Source organism: Lipotes vexillifer, unplaced genomic scaffold (genome assembly GCF_000442215.2).
Source record: "Lipotes vexillifer unplaced genomic scaffold, Lipotes_vexillifer_v1.1 scaffold3384, whole genome shotgun sequence".
In the NCBI taxonomy this organism is placed as follows: domain Eukaryota; kingdom Metazoa; phylum Chordata; class Mammalia; order Artiodactyla; family Lipotidae; genus Lipotes; species Lipotes vexillifer.
Window position 1 is genome coordinate 225,006 of NW_006770713.1, and position 27,983 is coordinate 252,988.

The window sequence follows — 27,983 nt, forward strand, 5'->3', positions numbered from 1 at the left end:
CTGCCGATGCAGGACACAGGTTCGTGTCGCGGTCTGGGAGGATCCCACATGCCGCGGAGCGGGTGGGCCCGTGAGCCACGGCCGCTGGGCCTGCGCGTCTGGAGCCTGTGCTCCGTGGCAGGAGGGGCCACAGCAGGGAGAGGCTCCCGGTCACCCAAAAAAAAAAAAAAAAAAAAAAAAAAAAAAAATGAGTAGCGCCCGCTCACAGCAACGAAGACCCAATGCAGCCATAAACAAATAAATACAATTTTTTTAAAGAAAATAAAATTTTTTTAATTAAAAAAATAAAGACAATAGCTTCTATTATTTAAAAAAAAAAAAAAGCCCCCTCCTCTCAGGAGGTGGGCTAAAAATATGAAGTTTTAAAAGCAGTTCAATAAAGGGCAAGTAGGCCCATGAATGCCTTGGGTCTGGCGGTTGCTCCAAAATGCCACCCTGATCTCAGAGCCCCACTTCCTTCTGCTCCCAGGCCCATGGCCGTCGGTAGAGCCCAAACGCTGGGGTAAGGGGCTGGCATCTCATGAGCACTGGGCGCCTGACCCTCTTGGGGACGCTTCAAGCTTGGCTCACCCCCCAGGTCCTCACATCCTGGCCTCATCATTTTCCCTTGGTCCCGTGGTTTCCCCACCTCGGAGAGCAGGGCCCTGCGCTCCTGTTTTCCAGGGCCCTGAGTCCAGTATGTCCCTGCCAGGGCAGAGGCCAGGCCATGTTTAAAAACAAGGCGTTCGCTCCGAGAATGCAGAGCCGCCAGAGGGCACGATCAGCGTCAGTTTCCAAGCTGGAATTTGGGCTGGGCTCACCGATGTAATTTCATACAGAAAAGAGATCTCAGGGCAGGTGCCAGAAAGTGGCAGCTATGTGTAAAGGATACCGCCCTTATCATCTCCTTGTTTTGGGGTTCTCGAAGAAACTCCATCCCACAAACCAAAGCCCAAACAGGTCACAGCACAATGCTGATCGGGGGCCTGGGGCCCGGAGATTGAGACCTCCTGCTGCCGTGAGCCGGGACCCCACGAGCCACCCACTTGAGCTCGAGGTCTCCTTAAAAGTCTCACAGCTTCAGTTTCGCGGCTTCCCATACAGACATTGTTAGGCCTCTACACCTGTAGTTTGTATCTCTGGCACCTGTGCCTTAGGTAGTGTTACTTGTACAGTCACGTGGTAAACTTAGTACAGCTCCCCCAACCCAGGAGGGGCAAACTCTCCCCTTTCTGAGCCTGGACCTAGCCCCTGGGAGCCGTCATCAAAAGAATAGTGGTGACCACTTAGATCAGCGCTGTCCAATAGAGACATAATGTCAGCTGCATGTGTGATTTTAAATCTCCTGGTAGCCACGTTAAAAAGAAAAATCAGAAAGAAACAGGTGAAATTAATTTTAATAACGTACTTAAGCTAATATGTCCAAGTTATTATCAAGCCAACTTGTAATATTTGATAATATACAAGTTATTAATGAGGTATTTTACATTTCTCTTTTCATAATAAGTCTTCAAAATTGGATGTGTAATTTACACTTATAGCACATTTCACATCAGGCCAGCCCTGTTTCCAGTACTTAATAGCCTCACGTAGCAACCATATTGGGAGGCTCAGGCCTATAGATTCTTAAGCCCCAGAGACGAACCCTCTTCACAGAGGCCAGATGGGCAGAGTCCTGATGGAATGATCCAGGCTGTGAGGTTAAACAGAGCTGCGTTCAAATGCCGGCTTTAACCCTCACTAGGTGTGTCATCCTGGTCAAGCTGCTTTGCCTTGGCTTCTTTGGTTGCCAGAATGGAGTACAAGAGTCCATGAAGGTTTCATAGGATCCTCGTGACATCAGATGAGAAAATAAGGGCGGAAGTAGTTTACAAACTGTGAAGTGTGTGTTGCAAAAACTCAAATTGTTGCCAAATGCGTCCATTCAACATGCGTCCATTCAACCTACATCCATTCAACATCCATTTATTGTTACTATTATCACAGGTTATGACAAGAGAAACTGCAAGAGGACATAATTCTACCAATACTCATTCTTTAGTAACAGGACCTACTATAATTATTATTCTAATAATTATTCTAATAATGATACTATAGTATAGTATTATTCTAATTGCACTCCTTCTTTACCCTTGGTATAAAGAGTTATAATGAGGGCAAGAATAAAGGAAATCAGATTCCTAGGCACAGACTAGAACAACATCTGACTCAGCCTTTAGCTAAATGCACCTTTTCACATCCGTCCTTGCCAGATAGGGTCACTATGTCATAAGGGCCTGCAGTAAGAGTGGTGGTTCCTTGAGAATCGCTTTATGTGCATTATTTGCTTGAGAACCTGGAAGAAGCTAGGAGTGTGATGCTGGGAAGAGAGAAAGGACAGTGAATATAAGAAAATTAATAATATGTAGAGTAGGATTTCATTTTTGTCATAAATTTTAAAAGAAAGGATATTGATACGTAAGATGTATCAGTGCTAGGTGGTAGAATTATGGTTAATTTGCTTTCTTCTTTGTGTATCTATATTTAAAAGAAATTTGTGACTTTTATTACACAAGTTATAGTATGTATTCATTGTAGAAAAATAGAAGCTATAGATTTTTAAAAGAAGGCAATAACAATCCTATAAATCTACCACCCAGAAATACACTAATATTTTGTTTATTTCCAGATAGTGTCCTATGTCTATTAACATATGTATAACTTAAATTTATTCACTTTTGGTGAAACCAAAGTGACAGTGAAAACCAAGCACCACTGAAAGATGGTACCTTTGAAAAAACTCATAACCAAATAAGGAATTTATTTCTGTTAGGGTGTAAGAGGAAACTATTTGAAGTAATCAGAAAGGACCCAATCTTCATTTATCATCCTTTTCCCTATCTTTTCCATAAAGAATACAGATTACTTCTGTAATCCAAATTAATAAAGTCAACTACTCAACTCTTTTAAATGCCTCAAATAATTAAAAAGAAATGAGAGAGAGAGAGAGAGAGAGAAAGGGCTGCACACAGCAAAGGAGTCCAGATGACAGGGGCTGTAGCAAGCAAGATCCTTCGCACATGTGTGAAGCAAAGGGGCAGCTCTGCCTCATTTCCTGCGTGCTTACACCGTGACCCTGCCTCCCAGCTCCCTCTCCTCACTGTTGCCATCTCACCTGCCCCTTCCCCCAGAAAATGATGAAGGACAACAACCTGGTCCGCCACCTGGACGCCTGTGAGACCATGGGCAATGCCACGGCCATCTGCTCGGACAAGACGGGCACACTCACCACCAATCGCATGACGGTGGTTCAGGTTTACGTGGGCGACGTCCATTACAAGGAGATCCCCGACCCCAGCTCCATCAACGCCAAAACCATGGAGCTGCTGGTCAGCGCCATTGCCATCAACAGCGCCTACACCACCAAGATTCTGGTAAGTGGTGCAGCCTCCGCCAGAGGGAGGAGCGTCCAGGGGGCGATACAGAAGTACTGGGCAGGCTAAGCAATGTGATGCATAATTTTAAATCCTACTGATGTATTTTGGGTGGTCAGATAGTAAGCAGCTTGTTTCTCTTTGACTTAGCTATGCTGTTTGCATGACACACAAAAAAAGATTGTTGTTAATTGTGTTTTCTAGACCCTGTCATTGACCTCCCTACCAAAAAAATAATCTTTTTATTAGTTAGCTTCTGCTGTGTAACTACTCCAAAATGTAGTGGCTGAAAACCAGACTGTGTATTTAGCTCACATTTCTGTGAGTCAGGAGTTCAGGCTGGGCTCAACTGGGGGACCATGTCCTCGTGTACCTGCGGTGGGTCACATCCACAACTCTGCTGATCTTGGCAGGACTCTAGGCTGATCTGGGATGACCTCGGCTGGGACGGTTCATCTCTGCTCTGTGTGGTCCCCCTCCTCCAGCAGGCTAATCTGGGCCCTTCACGTTGTCATTTTGCCACATCCTGTTGGCCAACACAAGTCGAGAGGCCTGTCCAGATTCAAGCAGCAGGGAAATAGACTCCATCTGTAATGGGAGGAGCTTCAAAGTCACATTGTAAAGGGCGTGGATTCAGAGAGGGTACTAATTGTGGCCATTTACACAATCTCCCACTGGCGACGACATTGTTGTTAGTAATAGTCGTGGTAGTACTAGTTTTGTTCAGAAAAACTCTCATATTCCTGTCTCAGCTCAGCTGCCTGGACGCATCATGCTAGAATCCCTGATTGGTTTAGAAGCACAGGTTGCCTTTTTTGTAATTAATTACCAGTATTTGAATGAAGAGAATACAAACTTGTGCATCCAGAGCTCAGTCGGCTCCTAGATGGAGGTCATTTCTACAGTGTGAGCATCTGGGTGAGCAGCTGAGCTTTTCTGCTTACCCCGCCAACGTGCCCTAGCCCTGACCTCTCCTTCGGCTCTGGCCTGAACCTTCAGGATCCGGCTGGGTGGCGGGGGTGCCAGAAGCTTTATCAAATCTGAGAGAAGAGCACGAGTCAGCGGCAAAGGGCCAAAAGCTGGTGGGGGGTACGGGAGGAGGTGAGTCCTGCCTCTAGACACTGGGGCTGCAAGGACTGCGTCCGCCCCTGCGGTTGAGCAGGTACTCCTGCATCAGCCCTGAGCTGCAGGCTGGGGAGGCAGCACTGACAGAAGGAGAAAGTAGGTCGGGAGAAAGCGTGCAGATGGATGATAGAGGATGCTGGGGGCGGCAGGAGCGCGGGGCGGGGGCAGGCCAGAAAAGACGGCGTTTTTGTCTTCTCCCCACCCCACCCCATCCCCTACCTCCTAGCCCCGATTTGGGAATCAAGGGAGGTTGACGATGCTTTATTCTGTTCCCCAGTCCTTCCTAAAATAACTGAGATGCTGTTAATGATCTCGTCCCGCAGAGAGGGGAGTGGGGCAGTTCCCAGAACAGGCTTCTGGTGATGGGGGTGGCTGTGTGGGCGGAGCCCTGCAAGATGGGCTTGAATTGAGATGTATATTATGCAATTACAGTAAAAAAGGAGTTCTTGGATCTGCCAGGAGGGCTGCGAAACATCTTTGCAGCGATAAGGCTCAATTAGGCAGTGCTTCACAGCACCGGTGGCAAAGCTAAAATTCATTTCCAGATGTCGTTGACTGAGGCTGTATCCAGGTGGCTTAAAGGACAGGGGTCCATCAGTCCGCCTGGGAGAAAAGTGTATCTGCCAAGCCTGGAAAGAGCTCAAGGACCTGGGAACTGGGATCCTTGGTTTGTAAACAGGCCAAGTCACTTACCTCTCGGGCACCAGTGTCCCCTTCTGTGCCTTGAACCCTGGCATCCTAGAACCCTTGTGCCTTTCTTTCTGGGGCTTCCCTGAAAGAACCCTGGCCACACGGTTCTCTTTGCTGGGGGCTGATGGCCGTCAGTGTGGAAGGGACAGCAGAGGCCCCTGGTATGTCTGGGTGGTAGTTAAAGCTCACACTCTGGAGCCAGACGGCCTGGGTTCAAATCCCTCACTAGCTGTGTGACTGTAAACAAGATACTTAACCTCTCTGTGCCTCAGTTTCCTGGGGGAGATGATAGGATTACTGTGAGTATGAAATGAGTTAGTAAGTGGAAAGTGCTTAGCACAAGGCCTGGCACATATTCAGCGCTCAGGGTGATTAGTGTTGTTGTTCGTCAGCAGTAAAATCATCCCTTGGTAACCAGGCAGAGGTTAATCAATAAACAAATAGACAGCAGAGGCATCAGGGCTACAGAGGGAAAGGGTCTTGCCCAAATTTACACAACCAATTAGTGGCAAAGCGAACTTATAGATACCCTAAAGCCAGCTATTGAGTAGGGTGTCCAGATTCAGTTCTTGGTCCTTGAAACCAATCCTGCAGCATCTTTAGTATTGGTTGGTCTCAGGAAGGAAGGCCTGGAGTCCAGAGGGTCCGATTCACTGTCAGCCATATTGGGAGAAGGGGCTCCCAGGGACTGCCCTTCTAGGCCTAGAGGAATTTTGAGAAGAGTCACAGGCTGCTCAGTTGAGGGTGGAAGTCCAGCCACCCTCCAGACCAGTCTGGGAAATCTAGACTGCAAAACATCCTTACCATGCAAGAGGAGATGGGCAGGAAAGGCACGCAATATCCCCACACTACCCATAAGCTTTGCTTGGGAAATGAGCTTGGCCTGGGGAACAGACCATGGGCAAGGCTGTATTTCCCCCTGTACGAGGGTGCCGATTCTTCTGTGTCTTCTTGCAGTCTGATGCAGGCTGTGTGCTCTTTGAGAGGGAGAGACACAGCTGAGTTATCTCTGCTCCCCCCCAGCACAGGCTCTTGGGAAGTACTGGTTGGGCGGGTGAGGTCAGTGAATTGACTGGTGAATAAATTTATAGATATGTATCAGTGAGATGAAGACTAGGTAGGGAGGGGGATGGCTGGATGGGTGGGGCATGGATGGGTGGGTGGGTGGGGCATGGATGGAGAGATGGGTGGGGCATGGACGGAGAGATGGGTGGGCCATGGATGGCTGGATGGGTGGGGCATGGATGGAGACATGGGTGGGGCATGGATGGCTGGATAGGTGGGACATGGACGGAGAGATGGATGGGGCATGGATGGATGAGTAAATGGAAGAGTAGACAGATGGATGAATATGTGGGTGGTGGATGGATGAATATGAATTGATAAGAGGCTCAGGACAGGGCTACCTCTATGTTCTACTTTCCTATTCTTGTGGCAGCAAGAAATAGGAGTTGGCCTTGGTCCCAGTCCCACGGCTAATACCAGTGCTCTCTTGGTACCTCCAGCATGCCGAGCAAATCTCTTCTGAAACTGCCCTCAACTCTCTAGTCTGCATTGATCCAGAGACTTCCAAATTAGCTAGTGCCTGTTATTCTAAAAGATTTTTTCTTAACCTAGATGAGTATTTGCAGGGGTAGGTTGTGTAGGTATAATCTACATGGATTCGCAGACCTTAAGGACCACCTGGTCCAGCCCCCTCACTTTACTCTGAGGCCCAGAAATGGGAGAGGACTTGGGCCAAGTCCCCCTGTGGGTTAGTGGAGTTAGAATCCAGATGTCCTGACACCCAGTCCAGTAAGCAGAGGTTAGGAGCTTTGGCTCTGAAGTCCAACAGACCAAGATTCAAACTTCAGCTGCAGCACTTACCACCCATGTGACCCTGAGCAAGTTAACTAACCTCTTCAAGCCTCTGTTTTCCAATCTGTAAAATGAGTATACAATGAATCATAATCACTAATATTCACTTAGCCAGGCTCATTGCTGAGTGCGTAACCCATGTTGCCTTGTATGAGGACCCCTTGAAGTAGGTGACATCACGTCTCCAATTCATAGATAAGGACACTGATGCTGGGAGATGAGAGGCTGAGCCAGGGTTCACATCCAGGTCTGTCCAGTCCAGAGCCTGCACAGCTCACCACCACTCCTTCTCCAAGTCCTCTGGCTGCACCTTTGCCTTGAGGCAGTTCCAGGGCTGCTCTGAGATCAGATGAGAAGGTGTATGTGTGGCTGTCAGCACAGTGCTTGACATGTAGCAAGCGCTCAGACCGCTCCAGTTGTTACTCGTGTTACTTCTATTATTATTTCTGAGCCTTACCTTCTGTAGTTTGCTTTGCCAGCCACTGTCTAGCTTGACCCTCCACATCCCTTCCAGGTAATCAAGGCAAATAGGACAATTCCCGTCTTGCAGCTAAGAAAACAGAGCTGCAGAAATATCGAGTAACCTGCCCAGGGTTGCTCCTGACACCAGGTGACAGAGCTGAGGCCCGAGAATTCTGGAGGAGTTTACCAAGCGGGTGAGGGAGCAAGGTCATTCCAGGCAGGGCCACAGCCTGCCAAAGCCCAGAGACCTCTCAGGAGATGTGGCAGTCTGTGGCCTGGACATTTCCCAGGGCCACAGTGATGAGAGGCGAGGCTGGGAAGGCTGAGGGGGAGTTGGGTGGCAGCAGATAAGCCCTTAGTAGGCTTTCTCATCACAATGCTCAGAACCACCCAGGCACGGGTGGAGGGTGGTGTGAGAGCCAAGGCTGCCAGCGGGAAGGCCAGAAAAAGTGACCCAGGACGCCCCTGTCAGAGGGCCAGCCTCAACCCCATGCCCCATCCCTTCTGCGGATGGCAGAACTTTCTTCTTTCCACTCCTATTTCTAATCATTAGGAACGAAACTTGCCCTCTGAGGGAAGCCACATGAATCATCTTGTAGTCAGAAATTGCTTCCCCACCTCAGAAATCCTGGCACACCCTCAGATTTGCTTTGTCGCCTCCGACTCTTTGAACGTCAAGACTTCTGCTAGCTTCTTCTTGTAGCCCTGCTGCTTCTTGAGCTGCAGCTGAGCTTTCAAATGGAAATAGCTCCTCCTCAGACTTTAGAGGAGCTTTCTTGGGAAAACATTCTCCTTTTCTACCCACGTTTATTCTGTGTGCTGAAACCACCCAAGCGGATTTTCAGTTTATATTTTATGAGGCCTCTTTTAACGTAGGTTGACACTACAGTTAACATTTGAATTATTAAAATGAAGATGGGCACTTGTGGAGCCGAATTGTTGGAAGTTTATGGCGTGTGTTCTGGAAACATCAACTACTGAAAGAAAAACAAATCTCCTTGGAGTCCCTGACGTGGTTCTGGAAGGAGCAGGGAGGATCTGCCTGCAAGGATGGTTTTCCTGAATAAATGAGCCAAACTTCACCTAGTTAGAAACTCCACGTCTTCAGTCTGCCCCATTCCCAAACTGAGGTGGCTTCATCCACAGAGAGCCCCCGTGACCCCCAAGGGCAGGAAGGATCTGCTTGATTGTATTTCTCAGAAATCTTAGCCCTAGAGCTCCTGAGAGGAGGGGAGAGTGGGGAGGTGACTCTAGGAAGCAGTCAGCCCTTGAACTCAGATCTGGCTCCAAACCCAGGGTGCAACTAAATATTCCAATGAACCTCAAACCCCCTGAGTCAAGCCAGCTCTGCGAGGGGCTCTGGCCAAGACAGGGGCTCCAGGAGGCACAGAAGCCCCTGGAAGTGGCTTAGCAGAGCATTAAGATGGGGAGGTGGGGCGGCCCTTCGTTCTGGTCTGTGAAGGGACAGGGGCCTTTGTGTTGGATTCAGCAGCTGCTTTGGTTCTGTTTGGTTTTGTTTGTTTGTTTGTTTTTGCAAACACCATCCCTAGGAGAACAGTTTAAAGCACATAACCCTGAATGGGGAACTCTGATTTTTAACAGCACTGTTAATCCCTATATCCCACCTTCTCACCCTGTGCACGTGACACAAAACACACACCACATGCGCATACCACACACACACTATACCACACACACACACACACACACACACACACCCCCCACAAACACACAGCACATGCACTCACCACACACATACTCTACACACAAATCACACAGGTGTATGCACAAATATACACACACACGCCACATGCACATACCACACACTGCACTACACACAGCACACACAAACCACATGCACACATATGCACAGTGCATTGGCAAGCTCGGGAAGGTCCCCAGGAAACCTGCTTTCCAGCGTGTCTCCCCAGGGCGTTTCAGCCTGTCCCAGCTGCTCAGGACACACACCCTGCCCTATGCCTTTGCAGTCTCTGGGGAAAGTCCATGATTCTGCCCCCTGCTGCTCCTCGAGGCCCAGCACCTGAGAGGCTCCTGGGGAGGCAGACCCTCAGATGACAATTCTGGAGGCCAAAATTCTGGCAAAATCCCATCCCACCTGGCCTCCCATTGGCAGCTCTCCACACCCACAAACACCAAATTATTCATTTATTCATTCAACGCATATTCATTGATTACCCCAAGTGGGAAGCAGAGATAAGCAAGACAGCCCTCCCCCGCCCCAACCCCCGACCATGGGCTCTAAACCAATCACCCACCAGTTACCTAGTTAAACAACCATCTCAAATGCTAGTGAAGAGAGGCAGGGCTGCTGGCAGAGCGCGTGCTGTGTGGGCTCAGAGCTGAGAATAGCTGGGGTCAAATCCTAGCTCGGCCACTTACTAGCTGTGTGACCTGGTCTCTCCAGGTCTCCCTGTGCACATGGGAATAATAACAGCCCAACCCCTAGGGAGCCATGAGGATGCAAATGAGAACACACGTGCAGAGCTTGGTAAAGAGCTAGCAAAGTCACTGCTGCAGCTGCCGAGGCTGCCTGATGGTCCATCGGGGAGGCTCGTCTGCCAGTCCCTGTCCTCACGGGGGGAGGTGGAGTGGGCTGGGCCACCAGAGACAGCCAGCAAGCAAAAAGTCATTTTCTAATGTGCTCTCACAAATGTCATCCTATGGCAGTTGCTGCGATTTACCGTGGCATGGTTGCCGCGTTTCGGGGGGACAGGGAGGATGGGGTGTTGAGGATTTTTTAATATTGTAATAAAATCCACATAACTTAAAATTTATCATCTTAGCCATTTTAGTGTACAGTTCAGTGTCATTAAGTACATTCACATTGTACAACCATCACCACCACCCATCTCCAGACCGTTCCATCTTCCCCAGCTGCAGCTCTGTCCCCATTAGACACTAACTCCTCCCCCCTCTCCCCCAGCCCCTGGCGCCCACCCTTCTACTTTCTGTGTCTATAAATTTGACTACTCAAGGGATCTCGTGTAAGTGGAACCACACAGTATCTGTCCTTTTTTGTCTGGCTTATTTCACTTAGCATAATGTCCTCAAGGTTCATCCATGTTGTAACATGTGTCAGAATTTCCTTCCTTTTTAAGGCTGAATAATATTCCACTGTATGTGTAGATCACATTTTGCTTATCTATTCATCTGTCAATGGACACTTGGGTTGCTTCCACCTTTTTGCTACTGTGAATAATCCTGCTGTGAACACGGGTGTACAAATATCTTCTCAAGTCTCTTGCTTTCAATTCTGTTGGGTATATACCCAGAAGTAAAATTGCTGGATCATATGATAATTCTATGTGCAGTTTTTTGAGGAACCTCCACACTGGTTTCCACAGTAGCTGCACCATTTTACATTCCCACCAACAGTGCACAAGGGTTCCAATTTCTCCACATCCTCGCCAGCACGTGTTTTCTGTTTCGTTTTGGATAATGGCCATCCTCATGAGTGTGAGGCAGTACCTGCTAGCTATGTTTCTTTTCATCTCATTTTTGTAGATGTTATTTATAACTTGTCACTCTTCAAGTCATCATTCCTTGGTCTTACCTCTAGTGACCCACAAGCATCCCAAAACAGGAGCACGAATTGTCCTCTCAAAGTTACACCCATAGCTGCACCCAGCACTCCCAAAGGGCTTAGTGCCCATACAGGGAAATGTGCTGGATACAGTGTGGCACTAGGAATCAGGGGAATTGGGGGTAGCCTCAGGCCTGCCCCGCTGCAGGTCTGTGATGAGGAGCAAATCACTTCCCCCCAGGCCTGCTTCCTGCCCCTCAAAACCAACGCCTTAACTCCCTTACAGAATTAGAGCCCTGGAGAGCAAGCCGCATGGAAAGTCTACGGCACTAGTAAAACCTCTGGGTTTGTCAAGATAAAAAAAGCCAAAAGAAAAAAGGGGCGAGTCCCTACTTCTTAATAATGCACGTAGGCGATTTTAGAGCTCAAGTTCATGGTAACAAATTGAATTACGGAGGAGGCAGCTCTGCCATTTGCAACCATAGATTCTTTGAAATCCTTTTAGGGGAAAATTAAAATATCTCACAGAGGGTAATAAAATGCTGCCTGTTTCACAGGCATAACTGCTTAGCTCTCTTGGGCAAATAAGTAATTAGGCATTTTTATTTCAGTCCTCCGTGTCATCATCTTCTTTCATTAGTGGAGGGGAAAAAACTATTGTGGAAGATACATAAAGCGCTGGAAATCACCAGAAGGTTAATTATAAAATTGTAAAAAAAAAAAATGATAAGTAAATAAATATATAAATTTTAAAAGCACAACATAACTGTATACTGCAGAGACAAAGGGGCGTGCTTAGAATTTCTTTTCCCAAACATCAGAAAGGGGAAACTGTCAGATTCCTCTGCTTCCAGATCAAATCCCACCGAAGAGCTTGGGTATGGGGAGCCTTCCAAGGCCCATGATGCCTGGACATAGTTGAACGTGGTGTGGAGCAGGGAGGGCGTTCTCAGGCTTGACCCGCGGCCCCCAGAGCCCCTCTGAGCGACCTGCAGCTCTGCCTTCTTCTACCATCCTTCACCACCATCCACCATCCACTTGAAGGAGTGGGTTGATTTTTCTCTCAGCTAGAAATCATCTGCTAGAGCCTCTCCATTTTACAGATGGGGAAACTGAGGACAAGAGCTTAGGGTCTAAGGGTATGTACGCCTAGGTCAATGCCCATGACCCGACAGGGTTTGGGTCTGCTCCCGGGGCCCGAGTCCTAACTGTGGATGGGGCAGTTGGCCAGGGACATGTCCTATTGCCATCCTGCCCCCCCCGCACAGCCAGTCCGTGCAGCATCTTCTAGACTCCGTCTTCTTCTTGCCTGCTGCTCTTTGGAACAACACGAAGGGTTCCTGTGCAAGGCTGGTCTGAGACCCACAAAGAGCCACTCATGGTGGGGTCGGGGGACACAGAATGCTCATAGGTATTATTCCTCTTCAGTATCTCTCTGGGGTTTGGGTTTATCTGTGGTGGCTTTTACCACTCCCAAAGCCAGCTCCACCTGAGTCGCTGCACATTAATTTTATACCAGTGGTCTGAGTGTGTATACGCACGTGTGGTGCTCAGAACTAAACACACACACACACACACACACACACACACACACACACACAGGAGCACACTGAAACTGGTGAAATGTGAATCCAGTGAGTTAGATTATATCAGTGTCAACATCTTCGTTGTGACATTGTGCTACAGTCATACAGGAAGTGAGCACTGGGGGAAACGGGATGAAGGATATATGACATCTCTCTGGGTTATTTCTTATTGCCTGTGAAACGAGCACTATCTCGAAATAAAAAGTTAAAACACACAGGGCAAGGATTAATGCCAAATTTAAGTTAGAGTTTCTTTCTGGGACAAGGGGTGCGTTATGCAGATGCGGGGGGGGGGTACATAGGGGGATTCAACTTTTCTGTTAGGCTTTACTTCCTAAAAAAGAAAAATCTGAAGCAAACATGGCCTAGAACTAAGGTTCTCCTGAGCTGGAGGGTCTGTGCACACATTTTTTTTAATCATTCGGTCACAGGTTTATGTTTGACACAGTTCGTAATTTTTAAACATCTGATCTTGCTCAATTCCCTTCAAACAGAGCCCGGATTGAGTCTGGGACGCAGAAGCCTGAGGTCGGGGGGGAGGGGTGGCCCCACCCACAGGCAAGCGGCAGCCCGGTGAGCACCCCGCCTCTCCCCGCAGCCCCCGGAGAAGGAGGGCGCCCTGCCCAAGCAGGTGGGCAACAAAACAGAGTGCGGCCTGCTGGGCTTCGTGCTGGACCTGAAGCAGGACTACGAGTCTGTGCGCGGCCAGATGCCGGAGGAAAAGCTGTACAAGGTGTACACCTTCAACTCCGTGCGCAAGTCCATGAGCACCGTAATCAAGCTGCCCGACGAGAGCTTCCGCATGTACAGCAAGGGCGCTTCGGAGATCGTGCTCAAGAAGTAAGCGGTGCGGGAGCGGGGGGCGGGGCGCAGGCACAGGCCGCGGGGAGGGGCCGGGGGCACCCAGGGTCTCAGGAAGGGCCGTGCGGGCGTCCCGCAGCAAGACCGCCTGCACGTGCCCTCCCCCCGGGGCTTTTGCTACCGTTTCCTCTTAAAGGTTTCTGCAGGGAGCCCTCCCTCTCCTCCCTAAGTCACTGGCTCATCCGGAAGTTCTTCCCATTATCACTGTCGGAGCCCCCTCATGTCACTTACCTGAGGGTGGAGTTGGTAGACGGCGGCGTGACTTTTCACTGTGAGCAGGTGTCCTCTGACTCCAGGTGCCAGAAGTAAGCCTGGAGAACTAAGCAAGTCAGCCCCCCTCTCTGGGCCCCAGTTTACCCATTTGTACCTTGAGGGGGACTCAACCCTGGTCACACAGAGAATCGCCCCAGGGAGCTTTTAAAAAAAAAAAAAAAAACACTGATTCCTGGACTCGCCCCCAACAAACTGAATTGGAACCTCTGGCGCGGGGCCCCGCAGTGGGTTGGGGGTGGGGTTATTCAGTGCTTTCCCAAGCCATCCTGATGCACAGGCAGGGTCAGGAACCACGAGCGGAGGTTTCACGCCCTCTGAAAACCATTTTCGCTGTGGAACTATTTTTTTCAGATGAAATCTTGTGAAGATGAAACAGAGCAAAGTAGATCTGCTCTTGCTGAAATGGCCTGGGGCAGATATTACAACAAGGCCGCCTGATTTCTTTTTGGCTGGTCCTGATTTCATCCCCGCCTGGGGCCCAGGGGCCAGGACCACCCCTGAAGCATTATGGGAGATGGTCTGGACGAGCCCTGGATGACCAACCGCGGCCAGTGGGACGTCCGTCACTGGGGAGGTGGGGGTGAGCTCCGAGCCCGTCGGAGGGAGGGTCTTTGGGCCCTTGGCTGGACCTTACCCGGCCCCCTCCCACCTCCCCCAGGTGCTGCAAAATCCTCAACGGGGCTGGTGAGCCCCGGGTCTTCCGGCCCCGCGACCGGGATGAGATGGTAAAGAAGGTGATTGAGCCCATGGCCTGCGACGGGCTCCGCACCATCTGCGTGGCTTACCGCGACTTACCCGGCAGCCCCGAGCCCGACTGGGACAACGAGAATGACATACTCAACGACCTCACCTGTATCTGCGTGGTGGGCATCGAGGACCCCGTGCGGCCCGAGGCAGGTGCCCCGCCGTGGAGCTTGGGGAAGGGGCTGAAGCTGGGCGTCCAGCCTGCTGGGTGACCTGGCGTACGTCGCCGCACCCCTCTAAGCCTCAGTTTCCCTGCAAGGCCCATGGAGTCTTCTCTGTACCTACTCCTAAACATTCAGACTCTTAAGGCTAGCGTAGCCACACTTACCTGCTTGGGACATGGGGTGCAACCCACAGCCTGCCAGCCGGCGTTGCTCTACCGTGAAGGCTGCCCTGCCCTAGAAGCCTCAGAGGAGCCGGGATCTCCTGTCACAAATCCATAGGCCCAGATTCAAGGGTCCCTGCAAAGGAGGCACCCAATAACAAAGGTTACCACACTCAAGAAGTCCCCAAATGTGGGCATCCCCATCAGCATTTAGAGTTCTCCCCATCCAGACCAAGTTTACCAGTTAGTCTTCCCTAGTGATGCAGCAGGCAGTCTGCCTCTATCAGGTTTCCAGGGGAACAGAGCTGGAAGGTTAACCAAAGGTCAAATTCTCAAGCAGAAGGGAAGGGGCCGGTGACAGCACCCCCTCCCCGTAAAGATCCAGAAAAGTGATGTAATATGTGCACCTACTGGGGTGCTCAGATGACAGTGGGTCTTCAGTCTCCTTTAGCTGAATCTGCATCTGGGGGGAAGGCCAAGGATTCAGTGCCGGGAATTTGCAGGGTTGGGGAAGGATGGGACGCGCGTGGTCGGTCGAGCTGCCCAGGCTGGGAAGAGGGTGTGGGAAGAGGAGAGAGCTGCCTGGAATCTCCGAAATGCTGCTGTGGGCAGGCAGAGCAAGCTCGCTCACCCTGGGAGCCCGGGAGGCAAGGCACAGGAGGGGCTGGGCTCCTCTTCCTCGAGGACTAATGCTGCTGGGGCCAGATTGGCCTTGGCAGTGGGATTTGGTGATGCTGCCCCTTGGGACTGTTTCTGACCAGGATTCTTGGCCCCCTTAATCAATAGAAATTGATAGGAGGCCATACAAAAAATTCAAGCAAGGCTTTATTGGGGCTCCTGCTGCAGCAGGGGGGAGTGAGAACAAGTACCAGGTTCCTTTGCTCTTGGTCCCTTCTATGGGGTGACGGTAGGGGCGTGTCCAGGGGTCGAGCCGAGCGGGGGGCTTAGGTGGTCTGCCCACCCCTTTGGTGGTGCTGTGTGCAGAGGGCATGCCCAGTACCCTGCTTTTGCTCCCGACTCTTGGGAAGTGGCAGTTGCGTTCTTTTGGTCTTTTTTGTATCTTGTTGTCTATAATTTGCCCCAACTGGGCATGCACGCGGTTATTTTTGGTCGCTTATAGTTTCTTTGTATGTCGTTGCTTGAGGAGACGTCTGTCCAGGTGTAAGCACTGCAGCAAACGGTTGCGGGTCCCAGCCTGTCTCAGGGCCGCCTTCCTCCACCAAGGGCAACTTCAGTGTCCCCCGCTTACCCTGACACCGTCCTCTGGGGCCTCTGGCTGTTCCCTGCTCCTCCTGGAGCCTCCATGTCCCCTTCTTTCAAGTGAAAGGGAGCAGGCAAGATGCCCTCCAAGCTCCTGGCCCCGCTGTTTTAAGACTGTGCATTCCAAAGGCTAAGAGAAACTTGAAGGTCACAGACGTGGACTTTCACATTTAGGCAGCAGGGAGAGGGGTCAAAAGTGTGAGTTCGAGGGCTTCCCTGGTGGCGCAGTGCTTGAGAGTCCGCCTGCCGATGCAGGAGACGCGGGTTCGTGCCCCGTTTCGGGAAGATCCCACATGCCGCGGAGCGGCTGGGCCCGTGAGCCATGGCTGCTGAGCCTGCGCGTCCGGAGCCTGTGCTCCGCAAATGGGAGAGGCCACAACAGTGAGAGGCCCGCATAACGCAAGAAAAAAAAAAAAAAAAGTGTGAGTTCGGGCATAAGATAGACCTGGGATTTTGAGTCCCTTGGCATTACGAGCTGTGTGACCTTGGGCCAGTTACATAACCTCTCTGAGCCTCCATTTCCTCATCTGAAGACTAGGGACAATTATAGTATTCTACACACATGCACACACACACACACACATGCCTCCTCACTCCCACCCCGAGCCTAAAACAGCAGGGCTGGGAACACGTTCAGCCTATGTCGGAGAAAGGGGGCCTGGTTCCAACCCCAGCTCTGCCACTAACAAACCACTTCTCCTCTCTGTGCCTCAGTCCCCTCATCTGTAAAATGGGTGGTCGGCCTGGGGGCCCCTCAGGTCCCATCCAGCTCTAAGGTTCTGAGCCAGCTGCCTGGGAGGCTTACTCTCATGCCTTTCTTTGCTTCCCTCCGTCAACACATCCCTGTGGGTGACCTTCTCTCTCCCCTGGGCTCACCCCGGGATGTGGATTTGGAAGCTGTAACTGTGTTGGAGGGCAGGGACGTACTGGAGGGACACAGCAGTCTAGGGACATGGGTTCTCATCCCGCCCCTGCCGCTCCTTCACAGAAGACCTCCGGCGTATCACTGCCCCGGGCCTCAGTTTTTCCATCTGAACAATAAGAAAGTTGGACGTCAACAAGTGAGGGGCACAGTGGAGTTACTGGTGATGCTGCCTGAAAGTATGAAAGCTCAGGGACTTCCCTGGCGGTCCAGTGGTTAGGACTCCGGGCTTCCACTGCAGGGGGCATGGGTTCTATCCCTGGTCAGGGAACTAAGATCCCCGCATGCTGCGTGGCACAGGGGAAAAAAGAAAAAAAAAAAGAAAGTGTTAAAGCTCTGACCTGTTGACTCAGCATCTCCCGTGGAGTGGGGGTGGACCCAGAGCCTCAGGAGACAGGCAGGTATGGTTTTTGATTTGTTCGTTTGTTTTAGGCTTGGTGATATATCATCGCCAAATTCAAAAGGTTCGATAGCACAAACAGGGTGAAATAGCCCCCCATGCCACCACCAGACCCCAGTGACCGCCTCCGAGGCAGCCACAGTCACCAGTTTCTCGGGTGACCTTTGGAGAGGGTCCCTGCCTCTGGTGAGCATGTGTGTGTATGTTGCCAGGACAACCGTGAGGCCGGCCAGAGAAAAAATCCCCACCCAGACCGCCTCTAGGGTCCCACAAGCCTGGTCAGATTCATTTGCTGCAGGAAAAGAAACTCGGCCTCCCTCCCTCAGTTTCCCCGTCTGTCAAGGGAGAGAAGCTCCTATTCCCTTCCTCCCTTGAGAAGACAAAGGACAGAACAGATAAAAACAGGGTTGCAAATCCCCCCTCCCCCAAGATGCTACAGTGGTGCGTTTTTCCAAGTCTGATGGGAGCCAGTGAGGATGAAGCCATCAGGAGAGCAGCGGCCTGGGATTTGCCGGGTTATCTGGGGGTGTTTGGAACCCTCGATGTCACAGACAACTGCTGTCACCACAAACAACAGATGTTTAAAAGCCTTTATTTAATGAAAACAGGAAGCACCCATTTCCTGGCTGGTTTTCCTCAGTGAGAAATATCTAGGATAATTTTAGCAAAAGAAGGAATCTTTTTTTAACAGCTATTTTATCTATGGGGAAAGCACATTTCAACCAGATCAATGCCTCTGGGGCTCGGGTCTTCGTCCTCTCTGCACCCTCCCTGCCCGGAACAGTTAGATGTTCCATAGCTGTTCGTTGCATAAATGAGTGAGTGAAGCGATAAAAGGAAGGGCTGAGCAGCTGCAGGAGGTGTCCCACTGGGTTGGAGGGACCAAGGATAGCTTGCTGAACAGAGAGGATTTCACGTGCAAGATGGGAAAGATTTGTGTCACACAGATTCAGGGAGAGAGGGCATCCCAGGGAGAGAGGGCATCCCAGGCAGAGGGGACAGCACAGGCAGAGGGGACAGCACAGGCAAAAAAGCACAGAGGTAGAGAGGGATGCTACGTGTTTGGGGACTAGTGAAAACCCTAGCTGGGTTTATGAGAGAAAAGGAAGGGAGGGAAGGGAGCTTGGAGCCAAACTGTAGAGGGTTTGCATGTGCCCGTCCAAATCCATTCACCCGGGTCAGGCTTCGAGGGACTTAAGCACAAAGGTGTTTCACAGTGACCCACACTGACCAAGCACCTACCCTGCACGAGGCCCCTGAGAGAGTTCTGAGCAGCTGGCAGCCCCTGCCCTCCAGACCCACAGCCCAGTGAAACGAAGGTGTAAAACCTTCCAGAGTGTAAAACCGGGCAGGACTGAAGCGTGACAAGGACGTCCAGTTAGGGGCCCATTGCCTATAAAGGAAGTGGAATAACTCGTGGTGGCCAGGGGAGGCTCCTCCGGTGTTTCCAGATCTGTCCCGAATCCCCCCCACACCTTCAAGACAGGTCACAGGCCCTTAATATACCTGATCCAAGGATCGTGGTGGGGAGCCCAACCCATCCCACCGCCCCAGACACCTGCGCCTCCAAGTGCTCTAGATGCCCACTGCACCCCCATCCCACACCCTGCATCTGTATCCTTCCTCTGTGTCCCTGTACCCACCCTGAAGTGGAAAGAGCAAACAAGGGAGCCCGGGGTCAAGCGTCTTGCCAGCCTCCTCCACCCACACATCACCAACGTGTGCTGACCCTGAGCTTGGTGACCTTTGCTGCTGTCACAGAATTCTCCAGCCTCAGTGAAGGGCGGAGGCTATCACTCCATTTTACAGATGAGGAAACCAAGGCTTAGGTGGGAGCCCAGGGCAAAGCCCAGCCCAGCCTTTTGGCCCCTGAGCCCTCTCTCCACAGGGCAGAGACACTTCCACTGCACAGAGTAAAGTGTGGGGACCATAAAAATTAGCCTCCTCCTTTTTTCCCAGTCTGGCTTGTTCAGTGGAAACCCAGAGGGTAGGGATTCCAAGCAGGCAGATTTCAGCTTCTTGAGACAGTCTTGAAAACAGAAGTCTTCCTAAAACATGGCACCCATCACCTCACTCCCAGTTCAGAACTTGCCATGCCTCCCAGGCCTGAAGGAACAAGGCCCTGACTCCCACATCTTTGGACCCGAAGCCCCTCTCCAGCACCATGGCCACCGGCCCCTACCCCACATCTTCCCTTGGCCTCAGCCACCCAGATCACCCACAGCACTGTCTGCAGTGCCCTCCCCTTCTCTGTGTACCTCATGGGACAGTTGTCTGCAGCCAGGACCACAATGAACTGGTCATCTCTGCAGCCCCAGCATGGGCACAGTGCCAGGCATCAGAGCCTCAGTTAGTGTTGGCTGAAAAGAAGCAGATCAAGTATCCCCTCCTCCAGGAAGCTCCCACAGGTTTCTTCTCCCCACACACTTCCTTCTGAAGTAACATTGTGCTCCGCTGTGCTCCCAGAACTCTTTGTACACATCTTTACCAAAGACCCTGTCTCTGTACAAGAGAATGGGTCTGACCCAAAGTAACTGCTCTCTTATCCGAAAAAAGGACGATTATGTGAAAGGGGGACTTCCCTGGTGGTGCAGTGGTTAAGAATCCACCTGCCAATGCAGGGGACACGGGTTCGAGCCCTGGTCCGGGAAGATCCCACATGCCGCGGAGCAACTAAACCCGTGCGCCACAGCTACCGAGCCTGCGCTCTAGAGCCCACGTGCCACAACTCCTGAGCCCGTGTGCCACAACTGCTGAAGCCCGCGCACCTAGAGCCTGTGCCCCGCAACAAAGGAAGCCACCACAATGAGAAGCCCGTGCGCTGCAACGAAGAGTAGCCCACGCTCACCACAACTAGAGAAAGCCTGCACGCAGCAATGAAGGCCCAACGCAGCCAAAAATAAATTCATTTTTTAAAAACGGAAAAAGATTATGTGAAAGGATACAATAGACTTGTTCTACCTTAGAGCAGTCAACCGTAGAGGGGATGAGCACCTTGTCAACAGAGGCAAGTAAGTAGAGGCTCTCTGACCATCTGTCAGGGATGCGTGGGAGGAGATCTAGGCAATGAGCAGAGGGTCAGAGTCACGACCCAGAGTCCCTTCCAACTCCAAGCATCTTTTAAACAAGCATAACCTAAATTATTCCTTTCAGGGCAGGAGCCAGATGAGGTGTGTGTTCCCAAAAGAACAGCGGCTCTTTCCTGTCCCCTGGGGCAGCAGATAGCAGGGGGCTGCAGCCAGGTTACAGCCGTTGTGAGGACTTTGATAAATTATGTAAACGGGATCCTGGACCTTCCACATCCCCACTCTCCCGCTCTATAAAAGGAGGCCACGTTTGGTTATGTGAGCAGCCGCCATGGCACGAGGCAGAAGCCTTGCTCACGTGGCCCCAAGCCCTGAGTAGGCCCCAGAAGGCTCCTCCCCAGACTCTGGAAATACACTGAGAGGAGGCCCATGATCAGCTCGCCCCGCTCCAGCCCTTCAACAACAGGGAGATCACTGCCTGCCACCACAGAGCCGGCCTGTTAGAGAACTCAGGGAGCTGGAGGGGCCTCCCCCAACCTGTGCCCGGCATTTGTTTCTCACTCCACCGCAGGAGGGCCGTGCTCAGGAGTTGGGATTTTCTCTACCAGCGGCGGGGTGGAGGCCCAGAAAGGGAGCGGCACACAGGCTAAACCTGGGGCAGGTAGCTGCTGGTCAGGGTAGGGGCAAGATGGAAGAGGCGGGGCCAGAGGCAGGGAGACTGGGAAGGGGCTGGGCAGTGACCTCTGCCTGAGATGGTGGTGTGGACGGGATGTGGATAGAGGCAAGATACTTTCAGTGTCAGTTCTTGTTCTTAAAATTCCTGAGCGCAGAAAGGGACCGGTGGGCATAAGTTGTCCGCAGTCAGGTTTTGGACCAGCGTTCTAACTCTTTGTACTCTTTGCTAGGGCTGCCGTTACAGAGTACCACCAACGGCAGAATTGCATTGTCTCCCGGTTCTGGAGGCTGGAAGTCTGAGATCGAGGTGTCGGCAGGGTTGGTTCCTTCTGAGGGCTGTGAGGGAGGCTCGGCCGCAGGCCTCTCCCCTAGCTTGCAGTGACAAGCTGGCAGTCTTCAGCCCTGCTAGCACGAAGCAGCGTCGCCCAGATCTGTCCCTTCCTCTTCCCATGATGATGTCTTCCCTGTGTGTTTCTGTCCAGATTTCCCCTCTTTATGAGGACACCAGTCACATTGGATGCAGGCCCACCCTAATGGCCTCATCTTAACTTGATTACCTCTATAAAGAGCCTGTCTCCAAGGAAGGTCACATTCTGAGGTACTGGATGTGAAGAGCTTTCTGGGGTGGGGGAGGGGAAGGGGTGGGGAAACGACACAATTCAGCCCAGGACACCTTTAAACTCTCTCAGCAGTGACTTGTCAGGGTCGGGGTGGAAGTGAGTTCTCAGACCCCAGGATATGGAAGAGGAGAGGTGGATTCAGGCCCCCCTTCCCACCAGGTCTGAGATTCTAAAGTACTTTTAGTACAACTGGATTTTCTGCCCTTGACGTGTCCTCTCCCACTGAAGGACATTTTACAGCAAATATTGCCTTATTATTTTGTTATTTGTCACTGGGTCAGAATCACTTGTTCAGTTGATCTGTGCTGTGTGTGAAGGGCCATGGCAGCTCCAGGCTGGTTTTTTGTTTTGTTTTGTTTTAACATCTTTGTTGGAGTATAATTACTTTACAATGGTGTGTTAGTTTGTGCTGTATAACAAAGGGAATCAGCTATACGTATACATATATCCCCCTCCCTCTTGCGTCTCCCTCCCTCCCACCCTCCCTATCCCACCCCTCTAGGTGGTCACAAAGCACCGAGCTGATCTCCCCGCGCTATGCGGCTGCTTCCCACTAGCTATCTATTTTACATTTGGTAGTGTATATATGTCCATGCCACCCTCTCACTTCGTCCCAGCTTACCCTTCCCCCTCCCCGTGTCCTCAAGTCCATCCTCTACATCTGTGTCTTTATTCCTGTCCTGCCCCTAGGTTCTTCAGAACCTTTTTTTTTTTAGGTTCCAGGCTGGTTTTTGCATCCTAATTGCTGGGCAGATCCAGCGCCCTGCAAAGGTGGGAGGCGGGGACAGCTTCTGATTGGCTGGGTCTGCTCTGGCCTAAATGGCCCAGATGTCAGTCTATTATTACAAAGAGGGCAGTAGGCAGCCCTTACTCTCGCAGGGAGATGTCATGTTTTACACAAAGCCTAATCATCCGAATTTATTCTAAGCCAATGTCACATTATATAAATAAATTATCCTAAAATGCAATGTCCTTCCCCTGCCCGCCCCCCTGGCAAAAAACTGAAAACACACAAACATATTTATCATTGAGTTTGTAGGAAATGTGCATGTAGATGAAGCAGGGACATGATCCTGTTCAGCAGTGGAGTGTTCTGTACTCTTGCCTGGGGCCATATCCAAGAGGATGTTTATTGTGGTCTTTCTCAAAGTCCTTGTCCAGGTCAGGATAGCCAATGGTTTCATCTTAGGATGAAGTATCTTGGGTGATAGTTGGTGGCTTTCTGGGACACTGCAGAAAAGAATTGTGAGACCACATCAGGGTTTCATCAGAGGGTGCTATGATCGATTAACAATGCCTACCATGGGCACAGGAAAGGAGGAGATGGTCTGTGTGCCATCAGTACCTCCTGGTCATCCAGGCCCCTTACAGTGGCGTTGCCTGTGAGCAGGGCTCACTCTGGAATCCGTGAGGGCAGGGAGGGCCTGCACGAGACAATGTCCACTCCATGGCACGTGCCCTCCCACCCAGGTCCCGGAAGCCATCCGCAAGTGCCAGCGAGCAGGCATCACTGTCCGCATGGTCACCGGTGACAATATCAACACAGCCCGGGCCATCGCCATCAAGTGTGGCATCATCCATCCTGGGGAGGACTTCCTGTGCCTTGAGGGCAAGGAGTTCAACCGGAGAATCCGCAATGAGAAAGGGGAGGTATGTGGCCCAGTGCAGAGGGTCCTCAGAGGGCAGGGCTTTGGATGGGGAGCGGGGAGGCACGGGCATGCATGAAGCTCCAGCAGCCAGCCAGTGTGCCACTCAGAGCCCAGTGATCGAGACAAGTCCCCTCCCTTCTCTGGGCCTCAGTTTCTCTCCCCGCCCCACCGACCCGCCCCTCCCCCATCCGTCTCCAGATTGAGCAGGAACGAATCGACAAGATCTGGCCAAAGCTGCGGGTGCTGGCTCGCTCCTCCCCCACGGACAAGCATACCCTGGTCAAAGGTAAGACTTGGGCGGGCACGGGCAGCTCTGAGGCCCAGGCGCCAGGCCTCCCCGGGCCTTCCTGTCCTGGCGCCTTCAGCTTCTTTCCAGGATGGGAGGGGCTCCTGCCTGGGGCTCCCCGCACCTGGGGACGCCCTGGGAGGCCTGCTAAGGGCCACAGTGAAATAAGGAGGCGGTGAATCTGCTCCCTGGGCCCCACCTCCCATGGGCAGCAATGGGATTGCCTATCCAGGGGCCAGAACTCATGGCCTGAGGGCTGAATGGGGCCCACAGACAAGTTTATCTGGGTGGTGTGTCTTTTTCAATGTTCAGGTTGAACGACTTTATACAGACCCTGCTTGCTCCCATTTGATGCCGTCTTAACCACTGTTGTCTGACACTCCGCCCATTTCATTTACTTATGTTCTCAGTCTGGCCCCAGAACTTGTGAGTGTGAGACCCTTGGTCTGCCTGTTCTCTAAGGATGCTATCTGCCGTGTGTAACCAGGATGCCGGGAATGGGCTGTCCCGGGAATAGCAATCTGAGGAATGAGCCAAAACCCAGCATCCTTCCCTGAGTCCCTCCGGGGAGAGGGCACGCCCCTCGCTGAGCTCATCTAGCTGGTCAGATGCTGGGCACTTTCAGAGTCCCATAGGCCTGGGTTTAAATCCAGACTCTGCCCCTGCCCTGCTCTGTGACCTTGGGCAAGTGCCCAGCCCCAGGGCTCAATTTTTCCATCTGTAAAATGGCCATAGGGGGAAGGTTTCTGGCTGAGGTCATCCCTAGGGCATCTTGGATTCCTCTCCTAAAGGTGCTGCCCAAAGACATTAAGGAAGGCAGATCTGGCCTTGGAACAGAAACACAAAACCCCAGAACCGCAGATACCCAAGCAGGAGACCACCCCCAACCCATCCCCATTTCCTATTCAATCATGCACTCATTCATTCATTCATTCTCTTGATAAATGTTTACTGAGGATCTAGTATGTGCCAGGCCCAGGTCTTGGCCAACGAGGTCCTCCCGTCTTGGAATTTATGGTCCAGGTTTTATCCAGCAGACATTGAATAGGTGGTTTCCCTACGTAGCGCTAAAGGCTGCACTGGTGGGAGAGAAGGGTGATCTGGGCCCTCTGCTGGCCTCTAACTCGAGCTGGGGAGGGTGTCATATTGCAGGCTGTGGAAGGTGGGATGGGGGGCCAGGGGGAAGGGCCTGTGTTTCAGGCAGGACAGGGAACTACACTATGAAAGGCCAGAGGCAGAGATTTCCAGGCACTTTCAAGGACTTGAAAGAAGTTCAGTTGGCTGGGCTGGAGCCTCGAGAGAGAGAGAGAGAGAGAGAGAGAGAGAGAGAGAGAGAGAGAGAGAGAGAGAGAGGAGAAGGGAGACAGATGGAGGGGGAGAGATTAAATATGGGAAAGAGAGAGAGAGAAAGAGAAGTACTAAAAGGAAGAGTTAACCTTGTAATATCTTATCCTCGAAGAGGAGGAGGCCAGAGAAGGGGGTGCCAGCATCAGATCACATAGGGCCTTGAACGCCAAGCGGTGACCTGCACAGTTAGCCCAGGTGGGGAGCCGAGGGAGGACCTTGAAGGGGAAAGCGCCCTCCCTGCTGCTGTGTGGAGAGTGGCCTGGAAGCAGAGGGCCCGCCAGGACTGTCCAGCTGTGAGCGGTGACACCTGGGCAGGGGTGATGACAGTGCAGGTGCACTGGAAGGGGACGGATCTGAGAACTCTTTGTGGGCAGGAAGGGCCTAGGCCCGGCGTTTGTTCAGATGGGGTGGAGGGGTGGGGGAGAGGGGAGTCCAGGATTGCTCAGTCTATACCTGCTTGAGAGCCTGCTGCACAGTTTACAAGGGGGCAGCTAGGTGTCAGGAGTCGCACAAGGGACCAATCTGAGGGGAAACTGATGCACTTGCTTTAGGAGGCCGAGCTGGAGGCCCTCTGACATCCAAGTAGAGATGTCCATGGAGTCAGGGCTCAGGAGAGAGAGCTGGCCCCCGATGAAGACGTAGGTGGGGTGTGACTAGTGGGGGTAAGCAGAGGAGCTGCTGGACCCAGGAACCTCCCACCTGAGCGGTGAGCAGAGGCTGAGACCTGTCAGCGGGTCTGTCACCAAGAAGAGACAGCCGGAGGGGTCGGGGGACAAGCAGGCCGAGGAAGGAGGCCTGCTGCGGGGGAAGGCGTGGTCCACGGTGTGAATGGCTGCTGAGAGGTCCAGAGATAGGACAGGAACCATAGGAGTCGGCCACAGGGAGGTCCCTGGGGACCGTGCACTGCGGGGCGTGTCAGCACTGGTGGTGGAGGAAAGAGGGTCTGGGGGAAGGAGCTCTTGCAGCTCCCCCTCTGTCGGGAGCCGTAGGAGAGCTGGGCCAGCCTGGGGAGCCACAGGGGAAAACTGGCCCCCTCCTTGCCTCGGAGAAGGACCCAGGAGGGCCCAGGGAACCGGCGGGGTGAAGGCCTCAAATGCCAAGTGCACAGAGATTGGATAATCCGGGGCAGCAGAACAGCTTGGGGGAGCGGCCAGGAGGACTTCCGGTGCACATGTCCTGAAGCCAGACCTTGAAGAGGGTGGAGCTTTGACCCTTGCAGGGAGCTGGGGGGAGACAGGGTCTGGGGGTACAGTGCCCCAGGTCAGGGAACTCATTCCCTCCTTCCAGAGGCTGCTGCGGTTTGCCAATTGCAGTACACACATGTGCGAGCTACAGTGACCTGATTAGGATGGGCGGGGGTCCTCAGGGTGTCACAAAGGCTTCCCAGGGAAAGCAGTATCCAGGCTGAGATCGGGTGACTGGGTGACGGGGACGGCTGGCCCAGGGAACAGCCTGTGCAAAGATGGGCAGGTGGCCAGCTGCATGGGACAGAGAGCCGTTCCCGTGGCAGAAGCACAGGCTGGGGGAGGCTGGGGGAGGGAAGAGATCAGAGAATGGGCGGGGTGTGACCACAGAGGACCAAGTGGGTAGAGCCGAGAACTCGGCGTCATCGTGAGGCCGAGGGCAGTGAGAGTATGACTCTCAGCTGGTGCTGGGGGCCGGGCTCAGACTCAGGTGTCAGAGAGAAAGGCCCTGGGGCTGCTGTGAAGATTGGAGGGGAGCCTGGTGTTAGGGAGAGGGGGAGTGGAGGCGCTGCATGTGGGGTGGCAGAGGGGAGGGTAAGGATCCCAGTGGGGCTTCGGGGCTGTAGGACCCGCAGACACAGTGACGCATCTGATGTGCGGAATGGGACAGGGATGTATCAAGGTTGTTACCCGAGTCTCCGTCCTGCCATGGATGTCTCTGCTTGGGGCCCCGCAAACTCCACACACACCCAGTGACGACTTCTGTCACGCATCCTTTTCTACTGGCCCCAGAGCAGTGACAGGGGCCGTGTGTCATCTGTTCACTCTGTTATTTGCTGAAGATTTTACTGAGGATGAACGTCTGGAGAGCAGTCATTGGCAAACGGCAGAGCCCAGGCCTCCCCGGGGTGACTGACACCGCCCGCCCCACCCCCAGGCAGAAGGTGCTGAGGGAGCAGGTAGTAGGCCCCGCCCCGGCCAAACCCTGGTGCCCCAGGAGGACAGAGGGACCCCTGGGGTATAGGCAGAGGGGAGATGCGTCCGGCCAGGGTGGCTGCCACTGTGGCCACGGGCTGCAGAAAGCAAAGAGGATGCTGGAGAGGCGACAGGCCCAGGCCGCAGAGGGCCGCAGCTGGCCCCACGCCCCCTGCAGGTGCTGGGAAGAAGCTTGACGGGACCGCGTGGCAGGGCAGGGACCAGCGAGCAGGCTGCCCCCGGCCCGCCGGGAGTCCCAGGGCCCTCAGTGCGTGCTCACCCCACCCGCAGGCATCATCGACAGCACACACACGGAGCAGCGGCAGGTGGTGGCCGTGACGGGGGACGGCACCAACGACGGACCCGCGCTCAAGAAGGCCGATGTGGGCTTCGCCATGGTAGGAGCTCGCGGGGGCCCGGGGCAGTGTCCGGCAGGAGCCCGCAGGCAGGGGATGAGGGGGGCGTGGAGCACACAGCCTCCGGCACAGCACCCCCAGTGCACACTCCACCCACCCTCCGTCCACCTGATGCTCGCAGCACTCTTGAGGCTCGGCCTGGCCTCCGGGTCTCCCTGGAAGGGTAGAGGAGGCTTCCTGTAGCGATGGGTCTGGGGGAGGGAGGGGGAGGGAGTGGGAGGGAGTGGAGGGCCCCCCTTCCTGAAGGCAGACCGTTGGCCTCAGGGCTGGGTCTGTGAGGAGCGGGGCTGTGGTGTGCATGCGTGCGTGTGCACGCACGTGCATGCCTTGTGTGGCCTGGTGGTGCGGGGGGGGGGGGGGGTGT

General features: G+C 52.8%; 1 protein-coding gene across 4 annotated transcripts in view; it reads left to right on the plus strand.

Moving 5' to 3' along the window:
* Positions 1-27,983, plus strand: part of ATP2B2 (ATPase plasma membrane Ca2+ transporting 2) — a 161,426-nt gene that overhangs the window by 117,149 nt on the left and 16,294 nt on the right. For all 4 annotated transcript variants that reach the window (XM_007446332.1, XM_007446329.1, XM_007446330.1 and 1 more), the window contains 6 exons: positions 3,150-3,392; positions 13,255-13,496; positions 14,449-14,683; positions 23,233-23,412; positions 23,610-23,697; positions 27,495-27,601. In XM_007446332.1, coding sequence (XP_007446394.1) covers positions 3,150-3,392; positions 13,255-13,496; positions 14,449-14,683; positions 23,233-23,412; positions 23,610-23,697; positions 27,495-27,601 — 1,095 coding nt within the window. The remainder of the gene's footprint in view (positions 1-3,149; positions 3,393-13,254; positions 13,497-14,448; positions 14,684-23,232; positions 23,413-23,609; positions 23,698-27,494; positions 27,602-27,983) is intronic.